This window comes from Sceloporus occidentalis, unplaced genomic scaffold (genome assembly GCF_023333645.1).
Source record: "Sceloporus occidentalis isolate IW3139 unplaced genomic scaffold, rSceOcc1.0.p SCAF_50, whole genome shotgun sequence".
Taxonomy (NCBI): Eukaryota; Metazoa; Chordata; class Lepidosauria; order Squamata; family Phrynosomatidae; genus Sceloporus; species Sceloporus occidentalis.
Window position 1 is genome coordinate 5159329 of NW_028317030.1, and position 18605 is coordinate 5177933.

General features: G+C 39.3%; 1 protein-coding gene across 1 annotated transcript; it reads left to right on the plus strand.

Moving 5' to 3' along the window:
* The first annotated feature begins 20 nt into the window (after nucleotides 1–20).
* On the plus strand, nucleotides 21–17429 carry LOC149288717 (alpha-2-macroglobulin-like). Its single transcript, XM_089491426.1, has 35 exons — nucleotides 21–88; nucleotides 828–1011; nucleotides 1558–1720; nucleotides 2537–2589; nucleotides 3239–3259; nucleotides 3725–3878; nucleotides 3961–4045; nucleotides 4184–4289; nucleotides 5039–5153; nucleotides 5624–5733; nucleotides 6158–6325; nucleotides 6572–6802; nucleotides 7195–7264; nucleotides 7822–7976; nucleotides 8199–8348; nucleotides 8572–8760; nucleotides 9526–9737; nucleotides 9967–10192; nucleotides 10348–10474; nucleotides 10588–10709; nucleotides 10826–10886; nucleotides 11210–11293; nucleotides 11760–11936; nucleotides 12217–12298; nucleotides 12609–12765; nucleotides 12847–12921; nucleotides 13221–13383; nucleotides 13670–13878; nucleotides 14057–14269; nucleotides 14349–14473; nucleotides 15007–15097; nucleotides 15219–15287; nucleotides 15632–15734; nucleotides 16422–16463; nucleotides 17410–17429. Exons 1-35 carry the CDS (start codon nucleotides 21–23, stop codon nucleotides 17427–17429), a joined length of 4380 nt encoding a protein of 1459 aa, XP_089347552.1.
* The last annotated feature ends 1176 nt before the right edge of the window (nucleotides 17430–18605 follow it).

Here is an 18605-nt window from a genome sequence, read left to right on the forward strand (position 1 = left end):
GCTGTACGGAGGGATACATTATGTGGCCCCGAGTTCTGTATGTGGGGCTCCTCGTACTGCAGATCTCCTGGACAGCGGAGACAAAACTGTGAGTGTTTGTTGTGTAAGTGGCAGTAAATGTTTCACTTAAAGGCGTAATCATTACTTCGAAGGAGAGTTCATTATAAAAACATAAAGCTTGGAAGAATCTAGAAGAAGAGGTGCACTGTAACCATATATATATATACATCTTGATCAGAGGTGTACTGTATATAAGAACTTTCATACCTTATTTAGATCTCCATACCTATATATATATATATATATATATATATATATATAATATCTATCTACGTGTATATATATATATATATATATATATATATATACTACCATTTAAACGTTTGGGGTCACTTAGACATGTCCTTGTTTTGAAACAAAAGCTAATTTTGTCCATTAAAATAACACAAAATGGATCAGAAATCCAGCGCAGACAGGGTTAATGTTGTAAATGAATATTGTAGCTGGAAACGGTTGATTTTTAATGGACTATCTTCATAGGCGCACAGAGGCCCTTTATCACTCCCATCACTCCTGTGTTCCAATGGCCCTTTATCACTCCCATCACTCCTGTGTTCCAATGGCCCTTTATCACTCCCATCACTCCTGTGTTCCAATGGCCCTTTATCACTCCCATCACTCCTGTGTTCCAATGGCCCTTTATCGCTCCCATCACTCCTGTGTTCCAATGGCACGTTGTGTTTGCTGATCCAGGTTTAAGTTTATATATGTGTGTATATATATATGTATATTGCCCATAATTCATTCCTAATGCTTTTTTTCCTTAGGCATTATGCTGTGATATTCCCTTCAGAATTACGCTGTCTCCGTCCCCAGCTTGCTTGCTTTCACATTGAGGGAGCAGAGAGAGAAGTTGATATCCAGCTGTCTCTGAGCACAAGAAGTGGAAATACGACCTTCATAGAGAAAAACCTCAATCGGGACTCTCTGTTCTCCTGTGTTACATTTCAGGTACGCCCACTACTGGGGACAACTGGCCGTCTACCCAACTGCCCCTGATATCTATATACCCCGCTTGCTGCAGGAACACAGCGCTTGTTGTGCTGGGATAGGTGGCCCAGCATGGGCAAGCAGATCCTAAATGTTCATAAATGACCAGTTTGACCTTGGTATCATATCTAGGCAAGAGTAAAAGCTGGTTGGCAGTAGATAACCTCGGGGCTGGGATGGTGATGACATATTGTGCAGCGGGGCATATCTGCCTCTGGCCACACGCTACAGCGCTCGGACAGCTGTCGGACCGGCGGCTCACCTGGCGTTTGTGAACATACATGTTTGGCATGTCACCCTATCCGTGTATCTGTCAACCTGCCTCACCTACTAACTCACATTCATTTTCCATTTAGTGAATGGACCGCCAAACTCTACATGATTCTATGTTCAATGTATGATAAAAATGGAGCATGTGGTTCGTGCTCTACATGGTTCCAGAGCAGAGTCTTGGCAATTTTTGCTCAAGGTTCCTGTATCAATCATATAATTTGGTGTTCTCCACAGGTTCCCGATCTTTCTGACTCTTCGGAAGAGGTCGCTACAGTCTATGTTTCCATTCAAAGTTTAGATGAGAATATAAATGAAAACACTAAAGTTGTCTTGAAGAAGGAAAGATCTGCTATTCTGATCCAGACTGACAAACCAGTATATAAACCAGGACAAACCGGTATTAATGGGCTAGAGACAAGTATTCTACCTAAAGATTTGTTTTAACTGTATATAGTAATTTAATTAAATGGTTAATATCTACTATAACTACATTATATATACACACTTCCATTCAAAAGTTTGGGGTCACTTAGAAGTGTCCTTGTTTTTAAAAGAAATACAAGTTTTGTCCATTAAAATAACATGAAATGGATCAGAAATCCAGCGCAGACGGGGTTAATGTTGTAAATGACTATTGTAGCTGAAAACGGGTGATTTTTAATGGAATCTTTTCATAGGCGTACAGAGGCCCTTTATCACTCCCATCACTCCTGTGTTCCAATGGCCCTTTATGACTCCCATCACTCCCGTGTTCCAGTGGCCCTTTATCACTCCCATCACTCCTGTGTTCCAATGGCCCTTTATCACTCCCATCACTCCTGTGTTCCAATGGCCCTTTATCACTCCCATCACTCCCGTGTTCCAGTGGCCCTTTATCACTCCCATCACTCCTGTGTTCCAATGGCCCTTTATCACTCCCATCACTCCTGTGTTCCAATGGCCCTTTATCACTCCCATCACTCCTGTGTTCCAATGGCCCTTTATCACTCCCATCACTCCTGTGTTCCAATGGCACGTTGTGTTCGCTGATCCAAGTTTAATTTTAAAAGGCTAATTGTTAGAAAACCCTTTTGCAATTATGTTACAGTCAGCAATTTGCTTGTTTGCAAAACGCACATTTCCTGTGTTTCTAGATATCTTATAACTGTGTTTCCTTAACGTGCCAGCAACAAGTTTTCATTATTTTTATTGTAAAAATATGTTTTTCTATCAGTGAAATTCAGAGTTATCTCCCTGAAAGAAAATCTTCAACCAAACAGACATCAGGTAAGATATTGTCAATGAGATGCATATAGATGGACAAAATGATAAAAAAAAATAATAATAATAATTAATTTTCAAAACTGTAAAAATACGTTTATTCAAAAATAAAATCTTACCAAAAAAACTTGTGTCCCTATAATAAACAAATCTTTATCAGGGCATAATAATAATAATAATATTAATAATAATAATAATAATCATGTTAATACCTGGCATTCAGTCAATGCATGTTCACTGCCGGGAGAAATTCACATTGGTCACCATATTTTTTTTTTTTGCTAAAAACACAAATGTTGTCTATAAATTAAGACAGGATCACATGCACCTGGGCCAATTTATTAAATTAAGACTCATACTGATAAATTATTTTCATTGAAAAATATGAGGACCAGTCTTTTCAGCCTCCTTTGTGATGCGGTGGCCACCTCCAGATAAAGAGCTTTACTCTCATCAAAGCTAACCCAATGTCAGAGGTGGGATAATAAATAAAACAAATTCTGGTTGGAAATGAACCAAAAAATCGAACTTCCTACGCGGAAGAAGCTCCTTAAAGCGATACAGACACTAATGTGGTCATTAAGCAAACATAGTTGGATGATATATGAATACAGGGAACAATTTTATAAATATTTGTTTTTCTCTTTCTTTCCAGATTGCAACTATCGAATTACAGGTAAAAATTATTTAGGACGCATAAGAAAAAGACAATACATGAGCATATATCAGGCACCTTCTGGCCTGGGGGGGGGGGCAGACAAAGCCAAGAGTGGCCCCTTACTCCCCTCCCCCACTAACTAATATACACACACACACACTTATACAAACTCACAAGCTCACGCTAACACACACTAACACACATATACATACACATATATACACTTACGCTAACACACACATAAAATATGTGTAAAATAAAATCAGGAAAACACACATCTCAGAAAACTGAAATTGAAGACTTAAGCAAAGCAATTTAGGGCCCTGTTCATAAAGCTTGTTTGTAAAATGGAGAAAATTCATAATTTCCCTTAAAAATAATGCTGTGTGTTGCGTTTAGAGTCAATAGAGCAGAAATACATATATACGGATAGGGAAAAAAATTGCTTATTTTTAAAATTGAGTGCTTAATTCTGTTTCTTAGGATCCACAAAAGAATCGGATTGGGCAATGGCAGAACGTAACCCTGATCCGAGGCATCGCAGAGTTCTCTCTTCCTCTCTCTCCAGAGCCCATTCTGGGGGAATATTCCATCAAATTGAACGATGTAGTCCATACCTTTAATGTGGAAGAATATGGTGAGGGACATTTGTGAATCATTCCATACTTCCAATCCATTCTTTGTGCCGTCTTTGAACGCTTTCTCACCTCTATCCATAGTGCTCCCAAAATTCGAGGTGATTCTTGAGCTTCCTGAGGTGGTTCTGTTTAACAGAGAACAGTTCCCTATTAAGATATGTGGAAGGTATGTCTAGCAAAATAAAATTAATGGTCGCAATGGAAATTAGTTACATTTTGCCAGGAACAAATTTTTTTCTCTGTCTCATGACTCTGTCTATCTACTCCTAAACTGACGAGTCTCTTTGTTTTGTTTTGCCGTCAGGTATACATATGGGAAGCCAGTGCAAGGTGTGTACAATTGTACTTTGTGTAGAAAGGGGTTCTACAAATCAAAATATTCCTATGAGTGCATCGAGATCTCTGGTCGGGTAAGGAAATCGGAGTGACGTGAGAATGATATTTGGATCTATATTGCAATTTCTATGAGCCTTTGTCTCGTGGCAAGTAAGAATTCCCTGGGAAATCATCAACAAGGAATTATTTTCCATGAATAAAGAATGTTTTGAGAATGGCTTGGATTTTAAAATTTTGGATTTAGTTAAAACTAGTGTATTATTGACTTCTGCACACTAGGTGGAACAGCACCTTTAAAGAGATATTGTGAGGACTTTTGCGATGTGGAGTACAAAACGCAAAAAGGCCGGATATTCAGTAACGAAGGAATCGTGGTGGGAAAGGCAATAGGCTGGGGCAAGTAGCAAGGGTCACCAACGATAGACATTCAGGGTCAACATCAGAATAAACTCAAGATCACACTCAATGATCACTACAATTTAGCAAGGAGGAAGAGACAGGTCAAATTTTATCAGGGGTCGTCTTAATTTGAGCAGGTCACGTGATATATGCTCGCGCACCCAGTCCGGGATGCCAACGGCGTGGGACATCATTGGCGGATTGATGGCATGAGCCTTGTTCGCAGACAGAGAAGGAGAATTTCATGGGTGCTAAGAGTCATGTTTGCTTTTTGGTGTTATGCTTATCTAATCTGGGGTTAATTTCAGATCTTTTTGGGTAATTTAGGTAGTTTTGGGGTAATTTGGACCATAGTCCATAAACCTTGGAGCAGTGACACGCTGTTATTGTTATGTTATGTTATGTGCACATCTCTTTCTCTCAGCTGGACGCTAGTGGATGCTCCATAACAGAAGTGCAAACTGAAAACTTAAAACTTAATAGCACCGTCTTATCGAGATCCCTGGAAGGAACAGCGTCTATAACAGAGGACGGGACAGGTGAGGACATTCCTTCTGTCTTTCCAGAACCTCACGACGATGAAGCAATTATCCACTAATTACTTCCAGGAGGAGTTTGGGTATTTAATATTATTTGGAATGGCGTTCCTAATATTTTATCCATTTAGCAGAGCGTCCCCTTTTAAGCTTTTAAGCTGCAAGTGTGCCTGTTCAAGCCAGACCAGCCCTTTTTGAAGTATTTTAGTCTGCCCATCCCTAGAAGCCAGCCGGGCCCTGGCAGTGCCTTTGACTTGTTGTGGATGTGTGATAGTTATGTAAAGCTATGTATATCTTTATGGATCAAGCCCTATGGCACCATGTCAAGACTTTACTTTGAATTATAGAACGGTACAGAAAATCGAAGGTCAGTTAACAATGATTGACATTTTCACATCACTCTTTTACAACGAATATTTACTTTTTTGAAGTCCTCTGTGGTCCAAAAAGTCTTATTATCTCTCTCAATACAGGGATTCAGTTATTCACAACCGGGAAAAGCAAAATCTCCAATGTGATGGACAAAATATCGTTTGTGGATCCTGAAGATAGCTACAGATCTGGAATTCCATACGCTGGGAAGGCAAGTCACCCGATTCAGGTCTTATAAATTCAACAGGAGCGGGTAGAAGATGACATCAAATGTAATTTACACTGATTAAAGAGATATTACATTCTAAATAATCCTTATATTTAATGCCAATGATTCTAACTAAAAAAACTAGACAGCTAACTCTGGATATAATCACATTTGTCAGACACTCAGGAGAAATTAACCCTTCAAAGCTTGATACCTTGATAGTCATTCTTTGGATTTTGGGTAGAACCATCATCTGTTCCCTCTATGCATTCCTGTTCATGACATTCACCAATATTGGTAACAATGCTTGTGGCACATTAGGCCAAACAAACATCACAGAGCTTGTGTTTTCCTAACCCTGGTAATTTATTTGAATGTTAATTTAATCGCAGTCTTGACAAACTTCTTTTCCACTCTTTCTATGCAGCTGAAAGTTGAAGATACTTACGGCAACCCAGTGCCAGACAGATTGGTCCATCTCACCAGCACAAACAGAGAGCAAGTGGAACATCTAAAATTAGCCACTGATAGGAACGGTCACGCTTCTTTTCAACTTGATAATACGACAAACTGGCAGGGACCTACCGTCATAAAAGTAAATAATTGTGTGTTTTTCGAATGATACATGTTTTCTACACACAGTCGTTGGTCTCGTCTTAGATTCAGGAGCCATATGCCGATCCCATGCATGTTTAATCCCTTCACTGTATTACCCTCTACCACTTCTACAATGTTACAAAACCGGAACGCCCAAGTAGAATTTCAATATAAAAATGTATCCTTATTTCCTTGGATACTTACTGCCTACTTTGTACAGAAGCAATCTATTTCTTTCTCACAGGTCAATACAGAAGCGGAGAGACTGGAATATAATCTTAGTATTATTACCCCTCGATATGGCTTTGCCAGTCTGACCCTTTCAGCAGACTACTCCAAAAGCAGAAGCTTCCTGAAGCTGCACCCGCTGAGCGAGGTTCTACCATGCGAAGGGCAGCAGAAAGTCAACGTGGAATATATCATTCGGCACGCAGTGCTGGACAGAGACACCAAGCACTTGGATTTACATTATCTGGTAGGGGATTCCTTCTACCTTTATTAGCCTGCATTAAAATCTTAACAAATCTTCTGCTGTAACAAATCTACTGAGGGTAGCTACAGCCATCTACGTGGGGGGTTCTGGCTCTGGTTCTGGTAGCCAGGTACGGTAGCAGAATTCCTCACCTCCGGCAACTTATACCACAATTTGTAACTCTTATGAACCTTTGCAGAATTATTTTAGCGCTAACAACTGAATTATTATTAATTTTTCTCGAATCTGACTTCATTTCTTCATTTGTTCTGTTTAAACTGTGACCGATTTCACTGTTTGTCCTACTTAAAGACCTAATTTGCAGCTCAGTTTTAAGAATTATCTTTTTCTCAAACGCCTTCTAACTGCTCACCTTTTATTAAAATGTTATCCAGCTGATGTCTAAAGGATCTATATGGAACTCTGGGAGCATAAGAATTTCTGTAGAAAGTCACAATGAAGGTATTTCAAATACATTTTTAATCCTAAAAAAAATATCTGTACTAATCCCAAACTAGTCTTTTATTGAAAAATGTCTTGACCTGCTTGTATACGTATCTGGGAGCACCCTGGCTCAGGCTACCCGAAGCCCTCTTACTTTAGGTTGTGGGTGAGTGGACCGATAACCTCAGTGGGAGGACAGTTGACGTCAATGGACACGAATGCGTACGTCATTAGGGGGATGGTTGACATTAATGGGCAGGACTGCTGACGTCAGTGGGGGGACGGTTGACATCAATGGACAGGACCGCTAATGTTGAATTAAAAATTGCAGAAGGGAAAGTAGGCGGGGAACAGCGCTTCACCTGGAGTCTCCGAGCGGAACCGGGAGAGTTCCCAAGAGTGCTTATATAGACCTCTGGCGTATACTGTATCCTTCTTTTCTATCCACAACATGCACAAACAAAGATATCATATTTCGCACAAATTTATAAAATGTATAAAATTCTAAGTTTAGCCATAACATAAAACTGTTAACAAAAACAGCTGCATCCCATCACCAATCACCTGTTTTTTTTTTTTGTCAGATCTGAATGGCACCACCACGTTTAACCTTCCTCTAAATGCGGATGTCTCTCCAAGTCTCCATGCGCTCGTGTATATATTTCTCCCGCTCCAAGGAGACATTATCGCGGACTCGGCCAGATTCAAAGTTCAGAGGTGCTTCAAGAATAAAGTGAGTTGAAAAAAACCTGCAGAAAATGCCTGAATGTCCGAACATAACACCCTCCTCTGCCATCTCATAATATAGAATAGAAGTTATTATGATAACACGAAGTTGAGTAAGAGTTAAGGTTATGATTGTTGAATAAGAGCCATATGTAAGATCTACAGTTCCGAAGGTGTATAATAGATGGGTTAAGTCCGGTAATTCTTTTGAAATCTCCCTCCAACTCAGGTATCGGTTGGGTTTTCTCCTAAAGAAGTTCTTCCCGGATCAGATGTATCTCTGAAGGTTCGGGCAGAGGCCGGATCCCTCTGTGGCCTGAGGGTCGTGGATCAGAGTGTCGTGTTACTGAAACCTGAAGCGGAGCTGACTGCCGATAAAGTGAGATAGTTCAGTTTCATACAGATTACCCTTTTAATACATTTTAGACCAACCTTCTCTTGATAGACTTGATGTGGCCACCACATTACCAGCTTTTTGGACTCGCTACCATTAAATATGTGCTACATTATACTAAAACTCGCATTATCCGAGAATTGCATGACATATGGAAATACTTGTATTATTAATAAATAAGGCAAATTTTATTTTTCTCTTGTCAAAGGTCCATTCTCTCTTCCCCTCTAATGATGAACGGTGGCCCGATTTTCGCATTTGGCCGGTTGAGCTGTATTGTTTCTCTAGCGAAGTCGCTAGACGCAGTTTTTATCCCCGTAACTATGGAAGACGTACTAGGAGACGAACAGCTAGACGGTTCACACGCAAAGATGTTGACGTATACAGCACGTTAAAGGTATTTATCACTTTTAATATCGCCATGAAGATCAAACAATGTCATCGCCATTTTTACCCTATTGTGTCGAACATCATGAAGAAAATTTAGGAATTTCTAGTAATAATTGTTTAATGTTTATATCTCCTTAAGGACTTCTGGTGCCCATAGTCGAGTTTGCCGAGTTTAACAATCCAGGTTGCTGCGTAACTTTTCATTTTAACCTCTTGTACTGTAACCTCATGCAACTACGATAGGACGCCAAGTCCCAAGAGGTCCAGCAGCCTTTGTGACCTCTGTCCCCTATAGTTCCTTATGGATTTATGTGGATCTTCCTATCACAGATCTCTTTTTTTCTGCTCCTCAAAGTTTGGCAGAGACAAGGGAAGCATTTCATGTTATGATGTCATAAGGACAGCCATTTATGCCAGCAGAAGCACAGATTCCCGTGCCCATACTGAGTCAATAGGAATGGAAATGTTGTCATTGGACTCTTTAACCCCTTCTCTGCCTCAATTTTTAAAGATAGGATAGTGGTGAACCAAAAAATTGCCTACAAGCTGATGGACTCAACATTTTTAGGCCATGGGCCGTGCTGTTGCCATGAAACACACCTTAACTGTAATCATCATTCAGTTTTATTATCCAAAAAAGCCCAAATGTCCATCCCAAAAGCCCCGCATATCCCCACTGGCTAAAATATGCAGGATTTTGAAATAGTATACAACGTATAAAGCCGCATACGTATTCCTATTATGCCTATTCTTCTGTTCTTTATAATGAAAGGGCATCGGCCTGAAAATTCTCACCAGCGCTGAAACTAAAAAGCCTGCAGATTGTGATTATAGCAGCTCATCTGAAGAAGAGGAATTAGTTATAACTCGCAAACGTAAAGTGAAATTTCAAGTAGTTGGAAAAACTGAGGATTCAAGAACAGAAGAAAACAAGATTCGAACTTTTTTTCCCGAGACGTGGTTATGGGAACTAAGGGACGTAGGGTGAGAAATGTATAATATAGTCTCATTTTCTTACTTTAACAACCTTTAGTATTGTTAATAATGACATTTTTACAACTTCATTTTTCTTTTCATTGGTACCATTAAAAATGATGATTTCTGGTGTTGGTTCGTTCTTATTTGTTCATTAACAGATGTAGAACTAAATACTATCTCATGTCAGGCAACCTCAGGCTGCTGGTCCGTCTAATTATTCTGGTCTGGTTTCCAGAGAATCTGGGAGTATCGAACTCCATCATACAGCCCCAGACACCATCACAGACTGGAACGCAGGAGCCTACTGTATGGGACCCAGTGGCTTTGGCCTCTCCTCACCATCCTCTCTCCGCACTTTCCAGCCATTTTTTGTGGATCTCACTCTGCCGTACTCCGTGGTCCGAGGAGAGTCCTTCACCCTCAAAGCCACCGTATTTAACTACCTGAAACAGTGTATAAAGGTGACACCTACCAACATCTCCATGAAGTCCACATGAAGTCGTTTTCCATATATGTTTCCTTAGACGGATGTGTTCTGCCTTCTGCTAAAGCCCAGATTTGGCATTTAACGCCACACGAATCTTATTAAAAAAAAATCGATCTGTTTTTTTAATAGGTTCAAGCCACCTTAAAGCCGTCTGAAGAGTTAGAAGAGGAACCGTCTGCTGACTACCAGTATTCCAGCTGTCTGTGTGAAGATGAAAGCAAAACCTTCTACTGGAACCTAAAAGCCACCAGACTGGGTGCGTTGGGACTCAACCCATACTCACCTTGATTAGACCCAGCCTATGCTTGACCTTACCATGATTTAACTGGAGTACAGATACAATGTTTCCGTGTATTTTTCATCCATTAGGTGAAGTCAATATTACCGTGATCACAGAAGCTCTGGACACTCTAGAATTGTGTAATAACGAGTATACCATTGTCCCCAAGCAGGGAAGTACTGACACTCTTATTAAACCGCTTCTTGTACAGGTCAGTATATTGTAGGATGTTATGTAAAGAATCAACTCTTGCATATGAAATCTTTTGGTTGTTTTTATTAATATTTACAATATTATTATTTTTTTCTTCTTTATTGGATTTATTAGCCTGGTGGGGTGTTAGAAGAAAAATCTCACAGCTCACTGTTCTGTATGCAAAAAGGAGATGGTAAGAAATCCGTCCAGTTGCAGCCAAGTAATATTATAGTGACCCCACTTCTCTTTTTAGATGTTATATAGACCATATAATGGGAAAATAGATCTAGCCTTACCCAAAAAGAATATGGAGTCTTTAGTTGAAGGTGATATTTAAAAAGTAGCTTTGGGTACCAATGAGATTTCTTCTTCCATCTGAAGAACCAAAAGCTTACGTGGTTTTACAAATGTAACTATGTTGACCATAAAAAGGGTATCAACTTTTGCATGGTGAGTTTGAACTGCTTTGACATCCAGTTCCAAATTTGAATTAAATTGTTTTTTTATTTATTCTAGGCCAATCTGACACAGAAACGATATCCCTGAAGGTCCCTGAGAACATTGTAAAGGATTCCGAGAGAGCTTATATAACCGTGTTGGGTAATAACTCATTATCCTCAGGCTCACAACACATCACGCTTTTAATACATTCGCTCTATTAGTCGAGAAAGAGTAAGCAAACGGTCATTCTCATAGTGACATTTGTAAATGTATAACCTAATTCATATGATAATAAGCCTTTTGTGTAGCCAAAGCTCTTATTTATTGAGGCAGATACAGAGTGACATTCTAAGCAGCTTTAGAACCTAGTATGTATCATACACAAAAACATCCTCCATCTATCACCAAATAGTTAGAAATATCAAGCTCAAGGTAACTGGATTATTATTCAAATAGCATACACAAAACCTTAAACTGTTCCATTGAGGATTTATTAAAGCCAAAAATAATGGATACTCTTGTTCAGATGCATTATTGAAGCCAAAACTACCAATGGACCCCTTCTTTAACGTAGATTCTTTTTTGCTTTTTAATTCTGGACTGGTAATCCTCTTGTTTGCTGTAGGCGATCTGATGGGAACGGCCATGCAGAACCTGGACAGGTTACTGGCCATGCCGTACGGCTGTGGGGAGCAAAACATGGTCCTCTTCTCCCCCAATATCTTCATCCTTCAGTATCTGGAAAAGACTCAGCAGCTGAATGACGAGATCCAGACCAAAGCCAAGAAGTTTCTAGAGAGCGGTGAGGAGTCCTCCATCTGATATTTTGTTTTATACTCCTGAATTTACTATTATTATTGTAATAATTTAATTAAGTAATTTAATTTATTAGTAGTAGTTCTTAAGAGCCATACACTCAAACAAGCTGAGAGGTGCACTTGTTTTGTGAGAACATATTTAGAAACAAGAGATGAAACGAAGAAGTAAGGATATATTTTCCAGACCTTGAAGCCTAAAAGAAGGATCTTCAGCTCAATTGCTATATGTAGCTATAAGCATTTTGTCGGTGTCCGTTTATTCAGGTTACCAAAGGCAGCTAACATACAAACATGATGATGGCTCATACAGCGCCTTTGGTAAGAATGACCAGGAGGGGAACACATGGTGAGTTATAGTATGAACGAGATGCTTGTGTGATACATTAATATCTCGTTCAAGTGTTACTTTACCATACCCATGTACAATACTGGATTTAATTGTTGATTTAATGCTCATCCCCCAATAATTCTTCAATTTCAATGAGTGAAATATTTGCTCCCCACCTGCCTTTGATCTAAGTGATTCAAACCAGCGCTAGTTTTCAAAGTTCTAATAGCAAAGTATAAATAGAACATGTAGCCCTTTGCACTGATATTTATTAATTTTCTACTAAACACAAGTTTCTGCCTTTCCTGATCAACCAACATCTGTACAGGTTGACGGCCTTCGTAGTGAGATCTTTCAATAAGGCCAGTCCTTATATCTTTGTTGATGAAAGTCATCTGAACCAGTCCTTCAACTGGCTGAGAAACAATCGTCAAGATAATGGCTGCTTCCGGAGTGTGGGCAAACTCTTCAATAATGCCATGAAGGTAACGTCCAGGCTTGTGCTGCCTGCAACGTCTGAATGGACGTCTGAATATGTGAAGCTATGTCATGCTTTTGTGTTCCAGGGTGGAGTAGATGATGAATTCTCTCTCTCTGCTTATGTAACCATAGCCCTATTGGAGTCTGATGTATCCACAGAGGTAACTATTTCTGGACTAAATGCATTTAAAATACTGATATTGACAATATTCTAATTAAAATCACAAAAGCTGTCTGTCAGATCCTGGGGGTCAGAATATTGTACAAAGGGAGCGTGTTTAAAGGGGTCTTTTCATGTCGGTGAAATTACTATACAACAGATGTGACTATTTTATTGAGCTACATGTATTAAAGGAATTCTAAGGTGCCTGGTATATTTTTCAGATGACGTGTAACCGAAATTAACATTGTTTTTGAAACATGTTAAAAATTATCCTGCACACACCATATTTCCCTCTAGGACCCTCTGGTTAGAGACGCTCTATTGTGCCTGAGGAAGGCAGCCACCGATGTGACCAGCGTGTACACGCAGGCTCTGCTGGCCTACACCTTCACCCTGGCCGGAGAAACAGATCTCAGACAAAGTCTGCTGGAAAAATTAGAGGAAAAGGCTGTGAGAAGTGGTGAGAGAGGATTTTTGTCATGCAGTGCATATAGTGTTTACTAGACTTGCAGATTCTGTTAAATTTTGTTAAATTTGTCAATTCATAAGATTGTACAAAAACTAAACAAAAGAAATTAATGAGAAGAGAGTTCCGAATTTTTGTTTGCTTTTTGTTTTTTTTACTCTCATTCATTCACTCACTCTCACATGCTTTCCCTCACTCTCATTCACTCATCTTCTATTTTCCATCTATTTCCAATATCACTGTCAATCACAATTTTTTTGTATGACATATCTGCCCGCAGATGGACAGCTCCACTGGGAAAGGACATCTGCCTCACCCCCACATGATGTTCCTTATTGGTATCGCGCGCCATCTGCAGAAGTGGAGATGACTTCCTATCTACTCCTCACTCTGCTTTCTGGACCTACCAAGGACTTGGGCAAAGCCTCCGAGATAGTGAACTGGTTAAGCAAACAGCAAAATCCTTACGGGGGATTTTCGTCTACTCAGGTAACATTAGATAGTAAACTGTTTTATGTGTAATTGCGTGAAAAAAATGTAAATTCTTTAGCTAAGCACACCTCTTATGTGTATATGTTCACATTTACACTTTCTTATACTTGTTCCAACCTTTTTAGAGCAAATACTCCTTGTTTTGGTTAGAACATGTGTTGTTCTTCGTCCACAGGATACCATTGTAGCTCTTCAGGCTCTGGCCAAGTATGCAGAGGCCACATTCAGTAATATTGGGGATGTGACTGTGACGGTCAGATCCAAGGCGTCTGTAACGGAATTCCATGTGGATCATACCAACCGGCTCCTGCTGCAGAGGTCGCCGCTGCCAGAGATTCCTGGCGAATACTCAGTGTCTGCCTCAGGGAGCGGATGTGTGTTTGTACAAGTGAGTAGAACCCTTACCTTCTCGTTCAGCCTCTTTTATAGTTCCACTCTAATGTATTTCTTTTGACATTGCCCAACAGGCAGTTCTGAGATACAATGTCCCCCCACCTAGAAGTGATGCCTCGTTTTCAGTGACGGTGGAGATAAAACCGGGTCATTGTCCAGAAGGGACAGTAACACATTTCAATATCCACATTATTGCTAAGTAAGTTAGTTAAGGTATTTTTTACTAAAGTGCTATCAATCTTTACATTAATTGATCCCTAGAAGCTATGCTTGCATGAATATACCCCAGGTGGACCTCCATGTGATAGGACTCATCAGTTATTATTCCATTCATCAACAAGGAGATCATCTTCTTAGATGAACAGTTCCAATTGGAGTTTTCATGTTGACTTTTGGCACATAAAAACAAACAACGTTTAAATTATTACTTGGGGACCTTTTAATCCAGATAAATATACCTAATTTGCTACAGGTAGAAATTACTTATTAAGTCAAATATAGTAAAATACCAAATCTTCTCTTTGCTTGAGAACAATGAGTAGGTCTGAATATTAATGTAATTATTATTTTTTAATAAATGCCATTAATATATTTTTAACTATGAACCTAGAGTTGTTAATTGACTTTGTTCAATTGCACCTAAATGTAATTGTGGTTATATGGATAATTATATATTGTGGTTATGAGGATAATTATCCACTGCAGCAGAACTCAGTATTTTTATGCCTTTAGATACACAGGACCCAGAGAGAAATCCAACATGGCCCTTATTGAGGTCAAGATGCTGTCTGGATTTATCCCAGTGAAGAGCTCAGTGAGGGAGGTAATACTTTATGGCAATTAAGCTGCTTAATGGAATCGTCTGTGGGTTTCATGGGTACCTACATTTAGATGACATCACACTTCATTATTGTTACACCTTATCCTTGTGTTTCTGTTCACAGATGGAAAAGAGCAAACTGATACAGAGGAGTGACATTCAGACTGACATGGTGACATTGTATCTGGATGAGGTCAGATAAATCTGTGCTTGTTATGCTTTTTTGGGGGGGGTATGGGGTTGGGTGAAAATGTTTCATCCTCACTTTTTTTTTCATTATTTGCTACATTCCATACCACAAGTGCTGACTGATCTCTGTTGATCCCCATTCAGAAATTTAAAAAAAAAACAGGGAAGTTAATAATCTAGCTACAACGTATTGTATACTTAAAATGTTATGCGTTTTGGGAACGTCGTAACCAGAATTTAATAAAATGCCAACCTCATGTCTCCAAAAATGCGCAGAATTAAAGAAAAAAGGAAAAAAGAACAATAGTAACATGGATTTACTAGGCTGTTATCTTTACCCTTTCGTAGCTGGGGCATGACCCCATCCACCTCTCCTTCGCGGTGGAGCAGGACATTGAGGTGAAGAACCTCAAGCCGGCAACAGTGAAGGTCTACGATTATTATGAGACAGGTAAGATGGTCTTCTGTGGACAGATATGATGAGTACATAGTTTACTCTATACCGTTAACCACTGTTTTTATGCACTTAATGCACTGATTCCCTGTGCAATCCGACTTATTGTGCTTATTGAAATAATTGAATATTGTAATACGAATTTCCTTCAGGAGTAGCTCTTCGGCAGATAATAACAATGTTATCGTATGCTCTGTAGAACCTTAGCATAGAATGTTGTACAGCAGACAGCTTAACAAAGGAATAGTATGATGATGATGATGATAATACTAACTTTTATTACTAACTTCCTCTCTTAATGATTTCCGGTCTATTCCGAATGTCCTTCTGTTAAGTCCTTGTCCCTTTTTACAACATCCTTTCAATGACATTACTTTACCTTGGCCGTCCGGTCCTTTGTCTCCTAATAATTGCCTTCTCACCAGGGCTATGTCCTGATGATTCCTTTGAAGCTTCACCAAAGTTGTTATCTGACTCCATTGTCTGCTATACTTCACATCTAATTAAGATACAGCTACACAAATTCACAAATAAATGCACAAATACCCAACCTTATATTGCTGAGATTGATGACCCATCCTGTGGCTCACTTATTAGATAGAGAATGTTCATGTGTTGTTGATACATTACCGGTGATTATCACAAAGAATGATACAGTGTTTGTCCCGATCTTTTTGTTCCAAGGAGAATCGGCGGTTGCAGAATATAACTCTCCCTGCCGCTGGGGTAAGACATTATTCCAACTGACATTCCCAACTTCCATCCTTCTCATCGTACTTTACCGTACTCTCTCTCACTCTGTTGTCCAATCGTTAAGACAAAGCAGGCAATGTTTCAACCCAAATAAGTCTGATGGACTGTAAAATATTGGTATTATGGAGCCCTCGTTTGTATGAGATGGATTCAGAGGATGTATTTTTTTATTTTTTTCACTCTACAATCTGTTTTTTTTTTTAAAACTATACTCCAGTGGCTTCCTGTCAAGTTCTCGATTTCTCCAGATTCTTTACAAATTATCTCCAATGGCTGACTTTCAAATATTTTTAAAATTGGAAACAGAAATGATAATGTCCAGATGCTGTATCACATTTAACTTTTTTCTTTCCATTACCGTTTAGTGTTCCAAGGAATGACAATTGGCTCCGTAAACACTGTATTTTTACTTACTGACCGGGTGGTAGATAAGTAGAAAAGCCTCTCAGCGGAAGTGGTAGAGTATAATAGATTAAGGGAATTTTAACACACATGGGGTAGGCATACGGCTCCTGAATCTAAGACCATAACAACGACTGATTAAGGTTTGAGTCTTTACAGCAGGAGAAACGGGTGACTAAACGGGGGCCGGATGGGGCCGGATGGGGCCAATCTGCTATCAAACTTTATGTTTCTATTACAAATACTCTATTAGCTTAATATCTAGGGTGATTGGTATGTTTTATTTGTAGAGTAGGTAGGTAGCTACCTCCATCTGGTATCAGAGACTCTTGGTTAAAGGCTTAACTAATTGGAAATTCATGTTTGATCTCCTATATAAGCCAAAATTGCCTCTTATTACACCAAATTCTTTCTATTATTTATTTTCTTCCAGTTTCGTATATGAGAGCTTCTCAAATACAGTCTGTTTTGCAAACTTTTTCTTACATATTCTTTTACAATCTTTTTTTTTCCTTAGATGACGAGACAAAGAACTGAAGATAAGGCTCACAGTAACATTACTCCAGTTACACGAGAACCAATCCTGTGTTACCAAGTCACATAAATAAATCTAATGTCTTCAAATAAAATGTGTTGATATCATCTCTCGTCGTGTATTTCTATAATAACAATTTCGTTTTTTAATAACAGCTACGGTAAATGCATATTTTTTATAATGCACTCGAATTACATGATGTCAGACAATGGAGGTCATTATTAGCTAAATTATCTGGAGTTTCTAGAAGAGACCCCTGAGATCTAGAAAGATTATGTCACTTGACATTTTTTTTTTTTACCAAATAATACCTTAAACAGTTATTTCTTGAAAGAGTTTGGGCATTTAGTAGGAACTATGCGTGCGATGGTGCATTCAGGCCTTGACTTCCCATCTGGCAAAAGTCCGGTTGTCTGCTGGTCAACGTCGCTCCAGTGGCAGATCTGGTGGCCACCGGCGGGAGACACCTGGCCTTTCGCTACATGAGCATAATAACTATAGCATGAGGCCTCTCATATCCAGCCGTCGTCTCTACTTTCCTCACTGGTGGCCACCATCGTAAGTGTGATTGGTCCCATGGGTTATCAAGATGTCAGGAACCGGGCATTTAATAAAAAATATGTATCCCTACTGTTTTTCTTTGTGGGGTGACGCTGCAAAGCAAGTTAAACAATTTAAAACAATGAAACGAGTAACAGAGTAACAGAACCAGGGAATTCATTAGCAAGAAATGTATTTAAACAACACAACACAGTAACCGCTCTGCACCATCAGTAACCCTGGAAAGCTACAATTATCCTTGATACTGTTTCACTTTGTAGACTCTGTATTTGCATCTTACGTTCTTGTAATCATCTGGCCCAAGGGAAAAGCCGGCCAGGTGGACCATTAACAGAGACGATTGGAATATATTTCAGATATAAAACCATCAAAAGGGAGCTCCCAAATAGGTATGCCCCCTAATAGAATCATGAAAGGATCCAGAATTGGTGTATAAGGTTTCTGTTAATATAGTTTGCGATGAACTACAAGTACACAAAAAAGCCAAAATTTCCTGATCGCTCCTGCCCACATTATCCTCCTTCACTCACATGTTTTGTAAGAATCCTGTTGACTCTAACAAATAAAAAGCAAACACACAGTTGTCAACTTTTGAGCCTCTAACTCTCTCCCTTCCT